The sequence below is a fragment of the Puntigrus tetrazona genome, chromosome 19, assembly GCF_018831695.1.
Source record: "Puntigrus tetrazona isolate hp1 chromosome 19, ASM1883169v1, whole genome shotgun sequence".
NCBI classification, from domain to species: Eukaryota; Metazoa; Chordata; class Actinopteri; order Cypriniformes; family Cyprinidae; genus Puntigrus; species Puntigrus tetrazona.
The window spans coordinates 15,919,896-15,938,886 of NC_056717.1; the positions used below are offsets into that span (position 1 = coordinate 15,919,896).

General features: G+C 37.2%; 3 protein-coding genes across 5 annotated transcripts; 1 reads left to right on the forward strand and 2 right to left on the reverse strand.

The window, feature by feature from the left end:
* Positions 1 to 2,329: 2,329 nt before the first annotated feature.
* Positions 2,330 to 4,370, reverse strand: npy (neuropeptide Y). Its single transcript, XM_043217262.1, has 4 exons — positions 4,223 to 4,370; positions 3,776 to 3,963; positions 2,939 to 3,016; positions 2,330 to 2,760 (listed from the first exon to the last, which is right to left on the reverse strand). Exons 2-4 carry the CDS (start codon positions 3,961 to 3,963, stop codon positions 2,736 to 2,738), a joined length of 291 nt encoding a protein of 96 aa, XP_043073197.1. The 5' UTR covers positions 4,223 to 4,370; the 3' UTR covers positions 2,330 to 2,735.
* Positions 4,371 to 11,988: 7,618 nt separating this feature from the next.
* Positions 11,989 to 16,582, reverse strand: fam221a (family with sequence similarity 221 member A). 3 transcript variants are annotated; one of them, XM_043218455.1, is made up of 5 exons: positions 15,701 to 16,582; positions 14,434 to 14,654; positions 14,102 to 14,275; positions 13,839 to 14,029; positions 11,989 to 13,720 (listed from the first exon to the last, which is right to left on the reverse strand). In XM_043218455.1, the coding sequence occupies exons 2-5, from the start codon at positions 14,496 to 14,498 to the stop codon at positions 13,485 to 13,487; spliced, it is 666 nt and encodes a 221-aa protein (XP_043074390.1). In that variant the 5' UTR covers positions 14,499 to 14,654; positions 15,701 to 16,582; the 3' UTR covers positions 11,989 to 13,484. The 3 variants fall into 3 exon arrangements, with proteins under 3 accessions (XP_043074390.1, XP_043074391.1, XP_043074392.1); XM_043218456.1 differs by lacking the exon at positions 15,701 to 16,582 and adding an exon at positions 15,182 to 15,279; XM_043218457.1 differs by lacking the exon at positions 15,701 to 16,582 and adding an exon at positions 15,202 to 15,277.
* Positions 15,365 to 18,924, forward strand: ccdc126 (coiled-coil domain containing 126). The gene is made up of 3 exons (XM_043218458.1): positions 15,365 to 15,675; positions 16,628 to 17,095; positions 17,962 to 18,924. Exons 2-3 carry the CDS (start codon positions 16,861 to 16,863, stop codon positions 18,231 to 18,233), a joined length of 507 nt encoding a protein of 168 aa, XP_043074393.1. The 5' UTR covers positions 15,365 to 15,675; positions 16,628 to 16,860; the 3' UTR covers positions 18,234 to 18,924.
* The last annotated feature ends 67 nt before the right edge of the window (positions 18,925 to 18,991 follow it).

Genomic DNA, 18,991 nt, shown 5'->3' on the forward strand with positions numbered 1-18,991 from the left:
ACAGGCAAATTGTAAGTAGGCCTAACTTTTTTTTTATATATCTCTACCGTTTACGTACCTAGTTTGAAAAATTCATATAAGCTTCATGTAATCAGCAAAGATTGCAAAAGGCGCAGCTTTAAGAAAATGAACAAAAGCCAGATACTGGATTCTCCAACACAAACGCAAGAGGGCGCGCTTTATACAAAATGCCTTTTTTATTGCGGTTTCCTCTAGTCGGGTAGGCCTTTATTGTTGAACGTCTCATGTGTTGATGAGGATGACTCAGGTGCTGGTGAAACGCATCCTAGTGAAGATTTCGTCTAGAATTAGTAAATGCATCACTGTTGCAGTACAGTTAAAACAAACTTCTGTTCCTCCTTTCTGGGGACATTTCATTTTAGCAGTAGGCCGATCGTCATAACGAAGAAGACCTCCCCAATATTAGGCAATATTGTTTTATATGAAGTAGGTTAATTACAAATAATAAAGTTCTTAAAAGGATATTGTATTGTCATCATTTACTCAACATCATGTAATTCCAAACCTGCATGAATTTCTTTCTTCTGTGGAACATAATTTGAGAAAGTCAAGTCCTTTTTTTATTTTGTCTATACAAATCAAGAGCAACCAAAATAGCTTGGTAACATTCGACAAAATCTCCTTTTGTGTTCAAGAGAAGAAAGTAATTCGGAACGACGTGAGGGTGAGGAAATGATGACAGAATTTATTAGCAGTAACTTTCCAGCAGTCTAGCTCCGAGCAGTGCTTTACTGTCAAGGGCTTTTCTATGTGACAAAAATGCATTGTTAAGTGTGTTGCATTTGTCGTGAATTCAATAATATCTGATATCTGTTGTCTCTGTCCTTTTGTATTTATTCATTTATTTACTCCAGTTGAATGCCCTATGACCCATCACCCCAAACGTTATTTTACATTTTAAGATCGCAGCTCATATCGCCTCCATCCACTGAACGTGAAGTAGAGTCATAGTAAATTCAGTGCACAGGGCCTAAAAGTTCTAGCGACGGCCCTGGGCCTACTATAGCTATGCACAGAATAGAGCACTAGTTCTGCTATTTGTATAGTACATACTGTGCATATATCCCGCGTTTTGACCTATTATGCAATATGCAGCTAAAAATAACAGGACATCGATCACAAATAAGCATGCAATGTAATGAGGTCATTTAACAACAGCATTCTGCTATTTAGTTATGTTTAATTGCTTATTTAAAAAATCTTAAGCAATATGCGATGTGTTTTCCATGGTATGCAGCATGTAGAGAAGTACAATGATATTCCGTTTCTTTGTATCATAGGTAGAATAGGTAGTATTCAGGAAACAACATCACAGCTGATGCCGTCCAAAACATGGAGACGGAAACATGGTAGAAGCAGTTCAGGGGTACCATCCTGTTGCGTGAGATCTACTGTCTTTACTGCAAAGTTCAGCTCCAACCCTGATTAAGACACCGGACCCAGCTCACTATGATTTTCAGGAGCACTTGATAATTACAGACAGGGGTGTTGGCGCAGGGCTGAAACTAAACTCTGCAGGCAGGTAGATCTCCAGGAACACCCCAGATGTAGTGTGTCCATATTCTGCTTCTCGTATGCTGAGATACTATGACAGAAAGTACTTTCAGAAGCAACTAAAATGGAAGACCCAGGAGAAATATGTGACAAGCAGAGGCTGACAAAATTGTAGATAATGAAACATTGAAGATAATAAAACATTGAAGCCATAAAAAGCTAAAATTTGCATATGTGGTTCAAAGATTCAATTCTTAATGCTTCAAACGTCACATTTTTGTCACCTCATTATGATGCAAATTATTTTTACGGAATTATTCATTTTTCTAATGTTTGAAATGTACATTTTGGTGAGGCCTTTTTTGATTTGTTCTGGTCAAAAAAAATAAATATATATATATATATATATATATATATATATATATATATATATATATATATATATATATATATATATATATATATATGACCAAAACAAATGGTGTATAGTTGTGTATATATATTCTTAATGTAATATTTTTTATCTTATAATAGAAAAACTACCCCCTTTCAACATCTAACAAACCTAACAAGCCTCTTTCAAATAATTAGAAACTAACAAACTCAAAATCAATATATAACTATATTGTCATTTGTTACAAAATTGAAGACCTTCAAACAGCTTCACAACGACTTCAAATTATGCGAATGCATCAGAACAAAAGGATTTTAATAAAGAATTTCATTTTCTTGATTATACTGCAAGGAAGCATATATTCTTAAACTTGACTGACATGTTTTATTAAGAGCGGAAAACAGAAAACAAAGACAACTCTTTCAAATATAGTGGATTTTATTAGCACGGTCATACTGTACATGTAAATGTTCTCCTTTGATATCGAGGATTACGATGGACACGACACACACACACACACGGTAAGTCTCTGTACAATTGTCTTGTTGAACGGCTGGCTGAACTTTGATGAGTCTAGAGAGAGCACGCGTCAACGAGACCATATTCATATGACAGAGCATTTCACACAGACGTGTACTTGACATAATGATTTAAAGTGTTTATTGAATGTTCTGCAGTATTTTCACTATCCTGACGATGACTGTGGTACTTTGCAGCAGGTTGCTGATCTTGATGACGCAGAAGATTTCAATTTTATGAGATCTGGTTGCTGTAATAGTTAACAGGATGACACATGGACATAACTGGATTAACACAGTTGCTGGGATCACCACACCAAATGGTCCTCATATCTGTGAATAAACAGCCATACATTCTTCTTATTAAACGTGAATCCTTCTACACGGTAAACGTGTTTATCTCTCACAATGTTATTGATCATGAAGGGTGAGTGGCATGCTGTGATTGATTATATCATTGCCATAAAATAATTAATTAGGAGCTATCCTAAAGTCCGTTTATAAATCTTACCTTGTCTGGGGGTGGGACTCTGTTTCACCAATCAGAAGGTCTGAAATTAAGGTGTCAGCACTGGACCTTTTGCCATACCTGTCAAACAGAACAAAGAGGTAAACATCACAGCAGTCAAACAATTAAGCAGAGTCAACTTTTGCAAAATCATTTTTAAGAAGAACATTTCTACAGTACTGAGGTTCACGTCGAGTTGACTAATGGCGCCAAATCCAACATTTAACATCAGCCCGTTTAAATATTTAGCGACTTTTGTAGCCTAACGTCAATGTGCAGTATACCAAAAACTCTAGAAAAATTGTTCAAAATAGCTTGCATCTATATTTCAGGTTTAACCTGTTTCTCACAAGAAGACTCCAATGTTAAATTTCCAGCTCGCTCGTGATCTATGTTCTCCCCTTCTTCTAATCCGAAGTCTAAAAAAAAAGTTTTAGCGTTCCTAAGCGTTTCTGGTTGACACCGTTTAAAGAAACGTCTCGTCAATAATTAAAGAAGGCCATTCCGCAATGCATTTTTTTTTGTAAGTCGAAAACCGCATCCCGCTGTTTTAACTCAACAAAGAATCACGTTTAATGCGCCGCAGCTAATTAGAGAGTCAGCGGGGTTTTATCTGTGGATTAATACCGCGCTTTTGAAAAGAAAAAACCGCACTGTGTTATAGTTTTCCAGCCCCCGGCTGCTTCAGTGTGGAGGGACCGTTTTCGCGTTTTAAACCTCTGCATTTGCAGATTCACTGCAGTCGATAGTAAAATGAAAGTAAGTGGTATTTTGAGAACAGAGAAAAACGAAGGCAGAAACGTGAAAAGGAATTTGTGGACATTAATGCAATAAGCTCACCTCTGCCGTGTTATGAGGTTGATGTAGTGTCTTAGTGCAGAGTAATACTTGGCGAGCTCCTCCGCAGGTGCGTCCTCTCCAGGGTTGTCGGGTTTTGTTGGATACCCTTCCGTTAGAGTTCCCAAGCAGGCGAACAAAAGGAAGGCGCAGGCTGCCCAGCCGATCCACATTTTCATGTTTGGATGCATCTGAGAGGAAACAAAGCAAAGCATAATTGTCTTAATTGGCCCTGAAACTGTTGGTGCTTGATTGTGCTATGCGTAAAGAATTACACATAATAGAGTTTCTGTCATCATAAAACTGCGTTTGGCATCTGATAAGGCTAATAGAAATATTTCGTAATGATACCGGCACGTTTAATTACCTTCTAAAAGGATAAAACATGAAAGAAAATGAAGCTTTAAAACTTTCAAATTGTAAAAAGCGCAATGGAAATCGTATACTCACACTCTCCTAAACGAGGTCTTGATTGCACTTCTTGCTCTGTGGGTGTTGACTTCTCCGATTTTCTGCACTCTGAGTCGTGCGTCTGCTGGTTTTATACCTGTACAGCTCGTGCCGTAAAGAGCGGAGCCCACGCGCAATTGCGCGCGACTCTTTTGATGCGCGCGAACCCGCGTCACGGATTAAATCCTCTGTCATCAGTGCCTTAAAAACGCGCTTGTTTGGTTCTCATTTGAATGTGTGGGAGGTTATATAGGGACGCTATTTTGCATTGAACAAGAGTAACTAAGAGTCATGATCTGAAAATGCCAATTTTGTCCACCTGTTCCTCCTTTTAAGCTTCTTAAGTTGTTCCGATGCTCTTTAGGCTATTAAATATCCTGCTAGCAATCTGCTGATCCTGATAAGCAAATGATTCATTTTATAAATTGCTTAATGAATTCCTGTCATTTACCCCAAAAAGTAAGAAACAACAAGGCATTTTATGATTGTCATGAGCTTTAATTGTCCTAAAATTCCTTAGGAGAAAAACCAGACAAAAGAGACAACAGTCTACATACATTATAAACTATAAAGTTCTACAATTAATGTGGTTAGCTCAACTTGGAAGAAGTGGATGAAAACGTTTCAGCTCATATTAAAATGACCCAACTAACATTTTTATTGTTCATATATAGTGCAGACTTTCCATGCCATGCGGTATTACTGGAATCTTTTTCTCAGATCTTAAAAATAAAAAAGGAAGAAAAATATTCAAGGAAGAGATATTTCCCCCCATTTGATTCTCTAAGCAAAAATCATAAAGTAAAATGCACAACACCAAAAAAAAAACTATGCATATACAATGATGTGTCTTTCTGGAATCCGATGAAATGAGCGATAAAAAAACACCTTGAAATGGAGAGGAAATGGAAAGCATTTGAATGATTCAGGCATGACATGAAACTGGGTCAAAATGCATTAGTTTTGCCAGAGCTGCAAAAAAACATGTACATTGTGCTCAAACCATAAGATAGAAGAGTTCGGGTTGGAATTAAGAATGAGAGATTTTGGAGATTGAAAAATGATTTCAAGTATGTGTGTATCCATGTGAGCTCTACTGAGTACATCGCATGGATAATTTGTCAGTAAAAACACAGTCGTTCCTCACAGCTGCAGTGCAACACCATGGCTTTGCGGTCTCCTTGAAAAATATTTCCAATCACCTGTCTCAACCTTCTCCTTCTGTTGATCGGAGTACATCTGAATATGCTCATCGCAGTAAGAAACACAATCCTTCACTTCTTCAAAGGCAAACCGTCTTTGCGAAAGTGACAATAGTGATAATACGTTGTTGAATGAGGCTGTGCTATGACAAGAAAAATGCGGTCTTTCTTTGTGGTGAACAACTGCAGATAATTACATGCACAATCAATTTTTTATTTGTTGTTACATGGGGAAGTTTGTCTTATCCCTTTCGCTATCTCGGTCCTTTTTGAACTGTCATTGCCAATCTGTCTTTCATACCAAGCTCATGAACAGTACATATAGAGCTCTGAACGGAAGCACCTCAAGAATTCCTCTCCAGAATTCACCAATTCATCTCCTTTTATTACTGCACATCTGCTTCCACTCACACAGACTTCCATTACTTTTACTAACACTTGCAGGGTGCTGTTTATTCTTCTCCTTTTTTAACTAGCACACTATATGTAGGAAAACAAGTCAAGAAAGAAGCACATTTTCTACCCCCAAAAACGCTGCATTAGGTACTTCCTTGCATCAAAACCTATTCCACCCAGGTTTCCTGCCATATTTTTCACAAAATATTACAGTATGCTTTGAGAACATAACAGCGTAGTCTATTGATAACACTATAAAATGTTCTGTCTGCCTTATTATTCTGAGGTAACTGCATGATAATAGCCCGAAACATGCGTATTGAGTTTGCGGTTTAAATCCGCTGTAAAAATAGAGTTAAAAGAAGTAGCATTTAAACGACCACATTATGTCGGAACAAATTTCCTAGAAAATAAAATGCCCGTGATTATTGTGTTTCATAAGCTCATTCAGCCGTAGAAAAAATATTCTTTAACTAAAATGATAAGCGCGTGTATGCGTGTGCATTGCAAGAAGCAATCTTTTCAAGAAAATAAAGGACAGAAGTGAAGCACAGAAATAGTGGTGCTGTGGTGCCATCTGTCACCTCCAGTTCTTTGCCTTCAGGCTTGTGCAAAGCCAGAGGGTCAGAGACACAGGTCAGACACAAAGGTGAGATATAACTTTAATGAAACCTCCTGCGTCTCTGTCTGACCCATAAAATCATGTCTTTGAGCTGCCAATCCAATGATGTCTGGCAAGAAGGCAGGTAAACTGGGAACGTGATGTGTTTTCAATATCCTGCTCATACATAAACATTAGTGTATAATGTCAATGTGAACGTTCACCAGCATTATAGCCAAAAATGATCATTTCCGATAGAATTTCAGTGGCGTTATAGACTAATTTTAACTTGTAGGCTAGGCTACTGTATGACAGCAATGCTGTGAGGGATAGATTTACAATATTTATAGACACGTGCACTGTATAAATGGTTACGTATGATTATGTAATTTTCACCAACTCACAACTTTTAAACTGTTTACGGTGTTTTTAAATAAAAAAAAAAAACATTTCTTAGCTGAACATGGTGTGCTGTTAAACAACTGAACAGTCAACTGAACACACATGAATTAAACACACTGTATGTCAGCCTCGTTTTCATTTTATGTAGAAAAAAAGCTCAATACAGCGCCTTCCAGACTAAGATCTATATTGATGGGGATTCATCAGTGACTCTTTCACAAAACAGAGATACACCAGTAGGTAGGTATTATTTTTTTAATTAAGATAAGTGGACACACACACACACACACACACACACACACACACACTGCCCTTCAAATGTTTAGAAACACCCCTGGCAAAGTGTGTATTTGGATGATATCAGCATAAATCCTTATATTTTTTTGGTGCAAATACTGTAAAGTAATTTGACATTATCATTAAAAACCAGCTTGATTGCATAATAATGGCAATACATACATGTCAAAATTGAGCTACTATGGGAGGCACCGGACCGTGATGTACATAAGAAGTGTCCAACCAGTGCGAATCATCTTTGGGCAATGCTTCAGGAGGCTCGGAGTAAAGTATAAAATCAATGACTGAATAAACTGACAGATGGGATGCCCAGGTTATTCAGAGCTGTTGTCATGATTTTAGTATGTTCACCTGTCTTGGTTTTTGTGGACTCTTATTTTGAAGTGTTTGTTCCCCATTGTTTCTGTTCCCTTGTTTCTTTACCCATCTTGTTAGTTTCCTTGCTAATTGATCAGCTTCTCCCCCTTGTTAGCTTGTTATCCTGTCTATTTAAAATCCGCTCAGTTCCTGATCAAACCGCTGAGTATTGTCTAGCCCTGATCAAGTTTATCCTATCCCAGTTTATAGTGTGTTTCATCTGTGTTTTGATCCCTGCCTGGTTTGTCTGTCAGCAGTCTGCCCCCTTTTTCATGTGTGTATTGGATTAACTCTTATCTTACCATTTCGGATATCTCTTTTTGGCTTCGTCCCCTGGATCACGTTGCCGCCGATCGACACATGCCTGTTTAGTTGATTATTCTTCTGTCTTGGCCTTTGTATGACAGTTTTATCCAACCCCCCCATGTTTTGACCAATAAGGATCTACAAATGGAACAATGTACCTCTCACAATGTTTTCATTGTTTGTAGTGTCCTTTAACAATGCAAAATTATCACAAATTAAATGTGTACATTCCAATATTGTCCAAAACCCCACTTTTCTTGGGCGCACAAACACACACACACACTCGATTCTAACTCTAATAATTTAATGTAATCTATAATATTGTACCATTTTAAGAAGCACACATAGGCAAGGACTCCGTCAGAAGTAAAGGCTGGCTGTCTGAAAAAAGGTTGTATTCCCTCGTAATAAAATGTGTGACGCACTATGTGCAATTATTGTTTCTTCTTCTGCTCATTGTATCTGACTACTTAAACATGTTACATAAAAGCCTTTATGCTAAAGAAAAGAGCTAAAACCTGAATAAGAGTCCTGAGATAAGAGCGTCAAACTAATTTCGCTCCACTCAAACACCAATTGTCTCTTTTCTCACTTTTTCCACCTCTCCCTTTCTTTCTACTTATCTCCTTCTCAGAGCAGTTTCACAATGTCTATAAAAACATGGAACTTCACTGTTTTGTAACATTCTTTTGTTTTTCTAAAACAGTCTGTTTCTGTTCTCTTGTCATAACTGGCCCTGTTCATTCCTACAGATCACTCAGTGAAGCCAGTGTGGCCTCCATGAGAGGACCATGGTGGCCAGACACCTGAAAACAAGCAACTGTCAATTAAAAATGCATGTACCGTAGCTTAGACAGACAGACAGTGCCAGTGACTAATGCTTTACGAAATGTATATAGAAATGAGGAAAAATTCATATAGCACCAACAGTGCTTTATTTTTTTAATCACTTTATCAGATTCAATGTGTTTAATCTCGCAGTTGCCACTATACATCTCCCATTTTCACTCTTTACATCAGTGGTGTAACTCTTTGTTATAGACATCTTTAAATTGTGAGAAATAGTTTTTTTAGGTGCAGGCCTTATGACTCTATTGTTTCAAATATTTTTAGAAACAAATTGATTAAATAGTTCAATTTTAAAAAAACTAAATCATTAACTATAATCATAAGTGTGTGTGCATGGGTGTACCTTTTAAGAAGCAATCTTTTGAGGATTCTTTAGGAATTATACTTTTTAAAAATAACTTATTGATTTATTAACACAAATACATCACACAATTGTGACCAGAGGAGGCCTCGGGGCCCGGGGTCCTCAAAGACCATAATAAACCTGTGGCGGTTGGTCTTCAAAGTGCCGCCATGCGTCTGAGGGTATCTAAAAGAGACTGTGGATGCAGTATGAGGGCAAATCTGAGTGTTTTGATGCACAAACGACAGAGATCATCTTTTATTACTGTCAAGCGAACCCTTATTGATTTTGCACAGCTGCGTGATTCCACGCTCGCTTTTGTCTCCCCCTTCACACTCATGTGCTCGGCTTGAATAAATAACGCCACCAATCCCGCAGTCTTCATCTCTGCTCCCTCACTCCTCCTCTTCCTTTTTCAATCCTTCAAAGCACCACTGAGCAGAATAAAGGATTGGAGAGGAGCAGAAGCACCTCGAGTCACGGCCACACCGCAGTTCCAGAGTCGATTTTCAAGCTTTTTAACAAAGAAATTGAAAAAGCAATTGTCTTGACGCACTTTTAGGTCTCACTGCTTTGATTCAAGGTAATTGATGTTGTTCTTTTCAACATCACACAACATAGACTGACAATTGTGCGGCAATCTGTCAGGCTTACGGGAGACGGAAAAGAGGCGACACTTTAGGAGGCTTCAATGCAATTCAGTGTAATATAAACAGACTATTAATAAAGTCTGGACAGAATCAAGAAGTGCCTATGATTCATAGTTTGCTGGCCAGTTCCTGACTTCGTATAGCAAGTTTGCGGTTTGAGTAAAACTGATACAGCATATATATATATATATATATATATATATATATATATATATATATATATATATATATATATGTTATTGATTGACAGCTGCTTCGTGTGACAAATCTGAGCTAACATAAGGGGCGAATATTTTTTACTCTCTTCAGTTCCCCCCCAAACGCCTGTCAATCAGGGCGCCCTGGTGACTCCGATAGCAGTACATCAAGTTGCTCTAAAGACCTCAGAAAGGTTTCCATGGCAAGGAGATTAGACTTGCAAGGAGGTGTATTTTGAAGTTTTCCATTTTCCTTGCATTTTATTAATGGTTCCCACTGGTGGAGAATTTGTCAATTGAATTCACGGCGCCTTGTCTTTAGATTAAGGTCACTGGGAGGACATAATTAACACAGTGACGGCTTATTGAAGGCATTATAGACACCAAAGGATCTGTGAAGTTATGCATCAGGGTTGATATCAACACACACACACACACACACATGCACCATCATCAAACCCTCACACTAAACTGATATGTCACCTTTCAGGTCAGACATCATCCCTTCCGCTAGCTTACTCCGGTGTTCTCTTTGGACACAGGTGTGTGTTTGAAGATTGTTTGCATGTTTAAGACTTCGCATGCACACCTGCTTAGGGCAAAAAGCAGACAAAGTGTGTCACAGACAAATAAAGCCACATCAATAATCTGAATCACAGCACTTTGTGATCTTTTTTTTTAAAGAAATGGCTTGATAGCTTACTGCGATTACTTGCTCATTTCAGCACAGAATTAAAATTCATATGCTGCATCGCAGCAAGGAAGGGAATTAATCTGATTTCAATGTGAATCACTTTAGTGCCGCGGATCTGCTGAATCTAATCAGATTAATTAAACATTTACACCAGCTCCTTTATATGTAATCCTGTCCTGATTTTCCTCCACGTCGTCATTCAAAACCTCTGCCGGATGGAAAAATGTACATTTTGTTAATAAACAGTTCCTTCTCGTTTTTCTTGTGATGCATTTTTAATGAGTTCAAAGAGCCTTTTCAATTTCTTCTTTCATTCTTTTTAAACATTTTTTTAAAATCAAATAGACTGAAGCAGGACAAAGCAAGAGTTTCATTATTGTAGACGTATCACGTCATCGCAACACTGCATGCGTTTGTGAGTGTGTTTGTGTGCATGGGTGTAATGAAGCAACATTCCCGTCAACAAATCACTTGTTTTGAGTTCATCTAATTGAAATATAGACATTTTAATGAAATATTCAATTCACTATTTGAAAGCACGCAGCTATAAGCAGGCACAGGGTCTTAAACCTTTATCTAAATGATAAAATTACTTTTAAGCAAGTATCAAGCAACCCTTAAGCTGGACTTCTCAATGTGAAACTTATCAATTTAAATATAAAATTAGACTTCACTATAGATTTATTCATTTAAACTTAAGTCTCCAATAAGGGACCTAAAATATGAATATGGCATTAATATCTAATATTCTAGTAATATGCACGCTAATAAGAAACTAATAGGATATAAAAAAAGGGTTACCAAAATCCTGAAAAAAACATATAATTACTTGGGGGTCATGTCATTCCTATCGAGTATGACTTTCTTTCTTCCATTAGAGACAAATGGGGATATTTTGTAAAATGTTCACTGCTCTGCCTCTTCCACTCAGTGGAGATGAATAGTGGCCAGGGGCTGTCAAGCTCCTGAAAGAACAGTTCCTCATAAAACGATGATAAAGTTAGTCTACATACCTTCTGGAAGCCATTTGTGTGACGGCAGATTTAATTTAAGCGGTTATTGAACAAAAACTCTCGGTCACCTTTCGCTTGTGTAACAGAGCTAATTAGACATTCTGCTTCTTCTGCACTTTGATAGAAAAAGGAAAATTATATCATTTGGAATGACATGAGAGTGAGTAAATGACGATTTTTTTTACATGCCATCAGCCAACCAGCGAACTTACCCCCAAATCATGCTATGTTTTCTCCTGCTCTTAGTGTCTTTAACTGATTCCCGTGTAACTAAAGATTTGAAGCTGAGGGATTTGGAGGAGGGGGACAAAAGAGAGGGAACGAATTAAAGATATCATTGAAGAGGTAGAGAGGCGCAGGGTGCATAATATAATACCATCTAAATGAGGCTTAATATAAATAGAGGACCAGGCAAAGAGCGGCAGTACAAAAGAGACTTCTAAATAAATCAGCGAGGTATTTTCAGAGTGTTGGTGGCGATGAAACATCCACCAATGAGCACCGAGTTTTATTTCAAGTGTGGTAATGAGTAGAGTCTGTGTTTGGTCTCTTTTTCATCGCCGACGTCACCAAAGGCAAGTCTCGCAGGTCACACACACAGACTCGCATTTGCGCATTTCATGAGACAGACAGATGTTCTCGAGAGCAATTGAGTTGGAGATGCATATCAGAACAGAGGAACAGCGTATGAACATATAAAGAGGAAGTCGTAACGAATCAAATCTAATGGAATCTTGAGGAGCTTAGGATGAGTCATGAAACATTCACAAATACAAAAACAGAGCAGCACATTCAAACATATTCTGAGATTCAAAACACACACACACACACACACACAAAGTGGAAGACAGACCTAGTCATGCCCAGCACATACAGCAAACCATTCTAGTGGAACTGTACCAATGATTAGGGGTGAAATTGTTTCTTCTTTCTTTCTGCTTCTTGTACAGAAAGCGATTGAATGCGAGCCTGCGGAGTTCACAGAGCACGCGGCCCTCTGTGTCTCATAGATAGAGCACAAACACTCTTTTAATTACGTCCTTTAATTGCTATTATTGTTCTGAACATTAGCAAGCGGAGAAGAGCAATTTAAAGCCAATTCATTGAATACAAAGACACATCTCTCTCACACAGTCGAGTCAATGCTGGTGATGACATGTGTATCATTACTGACCTCTGCTGGCCAAAAGTGGAAACTATAGCAATCATTTTACAAATTTAAATTATATTAATTCATTTTAACATTTGACAAAATAAAAAAAAAATTGTCCAATGAAAAATATTCTTAAAAAGAAACATCATATACCTTTTAGATTGCTTTTATATTTATATACATTTTGACCAAAAATCTCTGTGAGATACTTGAATCACATGAGTATTTTTAATAAATAGGCTATGTATTTTTGCTTAAATATTTTTTATGGGGCATGAAGAATTGACAGTTAACTCAACTAAATTCTAATACTAAGTAAAACATAAATAAAAATATAATTAAATTTATTCAATTATTAAAGTTTTATTTCTTTAAAATGTTTTTACAAATTTAATTATGAAGCATTGAGAATTAACTCAATTAAATTATTATTACTTAATAAAAAACACTTTCTTAATTTTATGTATTTTTTTATGTTTCTGAATTATTTCTGAATTATTCTGGTTGTTTTAAATGATTAATCTTAATATCAGTATGAGTTTACTTTATTTTATGTATGTTTGTATTATTATATATTATGCATATACTATAAATGCATTTATATTAATGTTATGATTAATAAATTCAATACAACCAAATATTTGCTGTGATTAAGAAACATACCACTAGACAAATATTAAGAATGCCCTCTGAGGATAAGCAGAAAGCAAAAAAAATATAACACGATTAAGCAAACATAATGTTGACTCTAAAGGCGTGTTCTAACCTAATGCTAACCTTATGTTTGTTGTGACACCACTGCCTATTCCGTGCATTGTTCAAGTGTATTGCCCACACCACTTGGATCCAGTCTCAGGTAGCCATCCACCAGTGAGCTGAACCCAGTTAAACCTCCCATAGCTGCATATGGAACAGCTCTGCCCACCGGACGCCCCCGAGCCATGCGCTCTTCCCTGGTTTCAACCAGTGTCACATGGGCATATCCGGGCTGACCACATCCGCAGGTGAATGGACTTCGATAGCCAGTGCAGTGAGCGCCTGGAGGTAAGCAGTTTAAGATCTGTTTACTTTCGATTAAATGCTTATACTGTATGTAACCGTGTGAATTATGTTCACTTTCAATTAATAACAGGAGATGCAATGGTGCAAAACTCACATTTTTTGCACTGATGGCCTATGGCCTCACTGTGTTCACTGTTGGTGTGTTTGCATTGACAGCGTACAGGTTTAGAGCCGTTAATATGAACGCATTCGAAGGACACACACCGACAACCTTTGACTCTGCAAGGCAAGAGTATAGGCCTTTCCTTTGGCAACTCCTCAAAGTCTGTGCAATGTTGTTTATACCTGAGAATGAAACAGAATTAACGAAGACTCCGTTCGTGTACGTCGATCATATGTATGGCGAGTGATCCATACCTGTGTGTACAGAAACAAGTTGCCTCTGGTCCTATCAGTTTGCAGTCTATCTGTCCTGGGACCCCAAAACTGACATATAGACGGTTTTGTAGTCTTCTTGGCACAACTGTCTCTTTGTATTTCTTGTACGCTTCCTCTGAAAACAGCCTCCCTCCATCATCTTCCCCAACAATTCTTTAAAGACAAGATATTTAGTCATAAAGAATTACAACAAAATAACTCGTAACTTTTTTTTAACTCGACAAAATAAATAGGAAGTGAGAAGATAAAAATTAGAATTTTTTATTTTTTTTTTGCATTGACTACAAGGCATTTTTCCCAAACAAACCTACCTTTTGTATTCTAGATAGGCCTCCACTGCATTGGTTGCGTGTTTGTCGACGTGTATCTTCTCCATTCCACTGCTTTTGTGAGTTATTGTAGATTTGTTTGTTGATATAAATTACTTCTCGAGCTCCGACACTGACTGCAACTTGTTTACAAAGAAGGTTGTTCTTGGCGCCTGTGTTTCTAGGCAACGACGAAACAACAGTGATACGTTTCTCTAAATAGCCTAAATTAGGTATAATAAAAAAAAAGAGTTAAAACTATCATAATGTAAAAAGCTAATCAGTAATATTCAAAATACACAATACACTCATAACGATTACATTTTTATGAATCTTGACTACATTTGTACAAGTGAACTACATTCCCCATGCTGCCTTTGACCTTTTACGTGAGTGACGTGAGTCAGACTCACGTCAAAGAATCGGTTCCTTCAAACAGTTGTTTAAAAATGATTCAGTGATTCTTTTACGTTATGACATAGTTGTGTCGTCGCACATTCATATTTTGTATATTCTGAAGAAAATAAATTATATATTATAAAACATTCCAGTAAATACGTAGACACATACAACTGTCTATTGCGTTTTTTAATACATTATCAAAAGTAGCGTAATGTCAAATGCTTAATAACCTAAGTTTGCATCAACATTAATTAATGTTTTTATGGCTGAAAAATGTTTTTGTCTGTTTTAATATAACATTCAGTTGTTAACAAGTTAAGTCATACAATCAAGTCGTACGTAAACATACTTGTGGAAATTTTATATTACTTTTCGGTTCATCTGGTCATTTTACCGCTTCAGTCCATGGCGGGGGAAAAATTGTTCAGTCCGATGTGAAAGAATCACACGTGAATGTGATTCATTAAAAAGATTCGACTCAAAAGAAGAATCCATTCACAACCGGACATAGTTGGTGCGTATCGTGACGTCGTACGCAATAGCTCAGGTTGTCACCGCAGGGAAATATACTAGTGAAAAAATATTCTGTATTAGTTCCTAGTTTCGCCTTCACAGTCGGCTCCGAATGATAATCTGACATTCATTACAAGGCGTTACCTCCAGAATAATTAGCTTCTTATTCAATACAGAGACGCTTGCTTTGAAGTTATGCTGCAGTTTGAATATTGTTTTTATATTAGTGATTTTTTAAGATAGGCTTGCGAGGGCAGCCGTGCACATGCGTTGAGAAGATGTCAACGATCCGGAGTCCGCAAATCCGTCACCTTGACCCAAGTATTTAAGGTAATTTCTATATTAGCTATGTTACCGTAGCGGTTCATCAGGCTGTTCCAGCTGTTCAATACCTCTCACACCCGGCCTTGTCTTAAAGCGATAATAGAGCGTGGACAACGGTGCGGGCGATTCGTTGAGCTGCTTAACATCAGTCTGCAGACCTCGAAACCCGGGTGAAAAAGATAACACTAGCATATGTGGAAGCGTGATTTGAGTTTAGGCAGCATGCTAAAAGCTGTCTGGTTATACATTAGCTTATACTGCATGCCAAACATCAGTGGTCCTGTTCGTCTGTTATTGCTAACCTTTTCTCCGAGACAAAACAGCTTTATGATGGCATCAAAAGTTAAACGAGTCAATGAATAACTCTCACATTGTTTAACTCATAATCGCGATGTTTTCAGCAAACGCATGATACGCCTGACCTCGGAGCTTTAACCCAGTTTTATGCTATAATTCCCATCTTAAATTTCATGTGACTATACTTCGACAGTTCTGCAGCTGAAAACAATAGTTTGACAGGGTGGAGCGCGCAAGTGAAAATCCCCTGCACTCTGGTCAGCCTTTGATTATAACAGTCACAATATTGATTTCATTCTGACAATATAATCAATAGGCTGCAAAAAAAAAAGCTAGCTTTTTTTTTTTAAATTTTAGCTTCACCAATAATGCTCTGCTGTTTCCGTAGGGATGCGATGATTAAAAGTGGTCATATTTCTCTCCCCTGCATTATTAATTCACCTAAAGCGCCGTCTTGTTGAGTGATTTGTGATTGGGTTGAGAATAGCTCTGTGACCGCAGAGGAAGCGAATGATGACAGGGCTTCTATTCACTTAAGGATGGAAACGTAATTTATTTATACAAACTGAAACCTGAGGCTTTGCATATTAACTGTAACTATAGCCGTTCAGTGCAATTATTCTCACAAATGTCAGCTTTTTGTGTGTGTTGTATCTTACAGGTATCCCTTGCGCTTGACGCCTTTGAGTCCATCCATCTTTCCTAGTCAAAACGGCAAGACGAATACATGTGACCGGTGACCTTATTACCGAATTTTCTCCCCATTCCTAATTTTAACCTCCGCTCTGCTTTTTCGCAACTTAATTATTCCCAGCCCTGAACCTGACACCCTCTCATAAACCTGTCCCCACCCCATCCCCTTAACCCGGGTCCCGTCGGACCTGCAGCATTGCCATGCTGGGCTGTTTGCTGCGTAGGAGCATGTCTCACAGACTGAGTGTGTTTCTGGTGGTCTTCGGCCTGGCCTGGTGTCTGCTGCTGCTTCACTATACCATCACACAACCACGGCGCCAGAGCAGCGCAGAGCTCCGTCAACAGATCCTCGAGCTCAGTCATCGCTATGTCAAAGTCCTTAGCGAGGAGAACCAGAACCCCTCAGGGCCCCAAGGCACATCTATGGCAGGATATGGTAAAGATTCATTATTATTATTATTGATAATTAATCACCTTCATGTAATTCCATATGCTTTTTTATGGTGTCAAAAACAAATGTATATTAAAAAGTTCATATGATTTATGGAATAGTCATACTATATCTATCTATCTATCTATCTATCTATCTATCTATATATATATATATATATATATATATATATAAAAAACTTAACACTCATGAATATGAATTTTATTGTTAGATTGTGATATCTAGTGCATTTACCAGTATTGACAATTTAACCTTAAGGCAAAGTGATATTTTCTTTTATGCTATCCCTTTCTGGTAACACTTTACGATAAAGTCTCATTTGTTATAACATTTATTAACATTCAACAGTGTGTAATATTTATTAATATTGTTTTCTTTTACCTTAGTGAATAAAAGTACAATTGTTAATGTATTAAACGATTTATAACATTAACAGAGATTAATATATATATATATATATATATATATATATATATATATATATATATATATATATATATATATATATATATATATATATATATATATATATATATATATATATATGTGTGTATATATATATATATATATATATATATATATATATATATATATATATATATATAGTACTATTTTATTTAATGTTAACTGTACAAAGCTGTATGATGTTAACAAATGAAAAAGTCTTATATTGCAAGTTCTTTTTACATTTTCATTTTTAATATGAACACTTTTATTCTTTTTTTTTTTTTCCTTTTTTTGTGACTCTTATGTGGATGAATAGCCTCTTTAGCGTTCAGGATGGGTGTGGTAGAAAGAGGTTTAGAAATAACATAATACTAATCCTTGCCTTATCTCTTGTTCTGCTGAAGCTGACTTGAAGAGGACAATTGCTGTGCTGTTAGATGATATTCTCAACCGTTTGGTAAAGTTGGAAGGGAAAGTGGAGGCCGCTGTGAATGCCTCCATACAGAACATCTCCCATCCTGCTGCTGGTGCTGGGACTCTTCTTGCTGCCAGAGTCACCGTTTCCAGGTCCACCAAACAAAATATGTCTGCTCACCGACCAGACAGACGTACTAACCCTCTGCACTTCCTGCCACAATCACCGGAAAGATCACATAAGCCTCACTCTTTAATATAGCAATGACCATGGACATGATCTGCACCACTGCAGCAAAGACTGAGATACAGAGATGAATATATATATATATATATATATATATATATATATATATATATATATATTTAGACTAAAGCAGCTTTTAGACATCCTTTTTCCGTTGTGCACATGAGCTTCAGCTTGATTGTTGTCTTACATTCATGAATCACAAATATATTTTATAACTTATGTGCAATATGGAATATAAGAGATGAGAGCGTGATAGGATGTGTTTTCTAAAAGAAGACTGATTTTTGATATATGTGCAGACTGCAGACTGATTTTTGATATATGGATGAGTGTTTCATAATGAATCCGCAAAGACATTCTGTACAGCATTATCTCCACAGCTCGCTAACGGCGTGTAGCGCACCTGATGGGATCCCAGAGCGAAAAAATGTACACGCGGCACCTTTTAATTGTTAAGGCTTCTTGTGTTTCAGCGTGTTAGCTGTTGAACTGTGGAGGAAACGAGCTGTTCCAAAGAATAATCTCTGAATAGTTGATCGATGGCTGTGTTGCAGGTTGATTTGTTTAAGGGTGGGGATATACCTCAGTTGCTGTTAGCACATGAAGCTGAATCCCAGCAAAACTAAACGCAGCATTAAGCTTTCAGGAGGAACTGTACCAGACGACACGACTCGGTCCGTACAATAAAACACACAATACTTGAGATGTGTCAGTGTTTGCGTAACCTGAAAACAATTAGCTGTGCCATTAATGTGATTAAATGAACATGT

Bases quoted from the DNA above. Each gene is read 5' to 3' on its own strand.
- fam221a (XM_043218455.1), bottom strand. From the start codon at position 14,498: ATGGAGAAGATACACGTCGACAAACACGCAACCAATGCAGTGGAGGCC. The intron at 14,276-14,433 runs GTAGGTTTGTTT...TTGTCTTTAAAG, and splicing joins GCCTATCTAGAATACAAAAG to AATTGTTGGGGAAGATGATG. The intron at 13,721-13,838 runs GTGAGTTTTGCA...GCTTACCTCCAG, and splicing joins AGGCCATCAGTGCAAAAAAT to GCGCTCACTGCACTGGCTAT.
- ccdc126 (XM_043218458.1), top strand. From the start codon at position 16,861: ATGCTGGGCTGTTTGCTGCGTAGGAGCATGTCTCACAGACTGAGTGTG. The intron at 17,096-17,961 runs GTAAAGATTCAT...GTTCTGCTGAAG, and splicing joins CACATCTATGGCAGGATATG to CTGACTTGAAGAGGACAATT.
- npy (XM_043217262.1), bottom strand. From the start codon at position 3,963: ATGCATCCAAACATGAAAATGTGGATCGGCTGGGCAGCCTGCGCCTTC. The intron at 3,017-3,775 runs GTGAGCTTATTG...TCTGTTTGACAG, and splicing joins AACCTCATAACACGGCAGAG to GTATGGCAAAAGGTCCAGTG. The intron at 2,761-2,938 runs GTAAGATTTATA...GTTTATTCACAG, and splicing joins GAGTCCCACCCCCAGACAAG to ATATGAGGACCATTTGGTGT.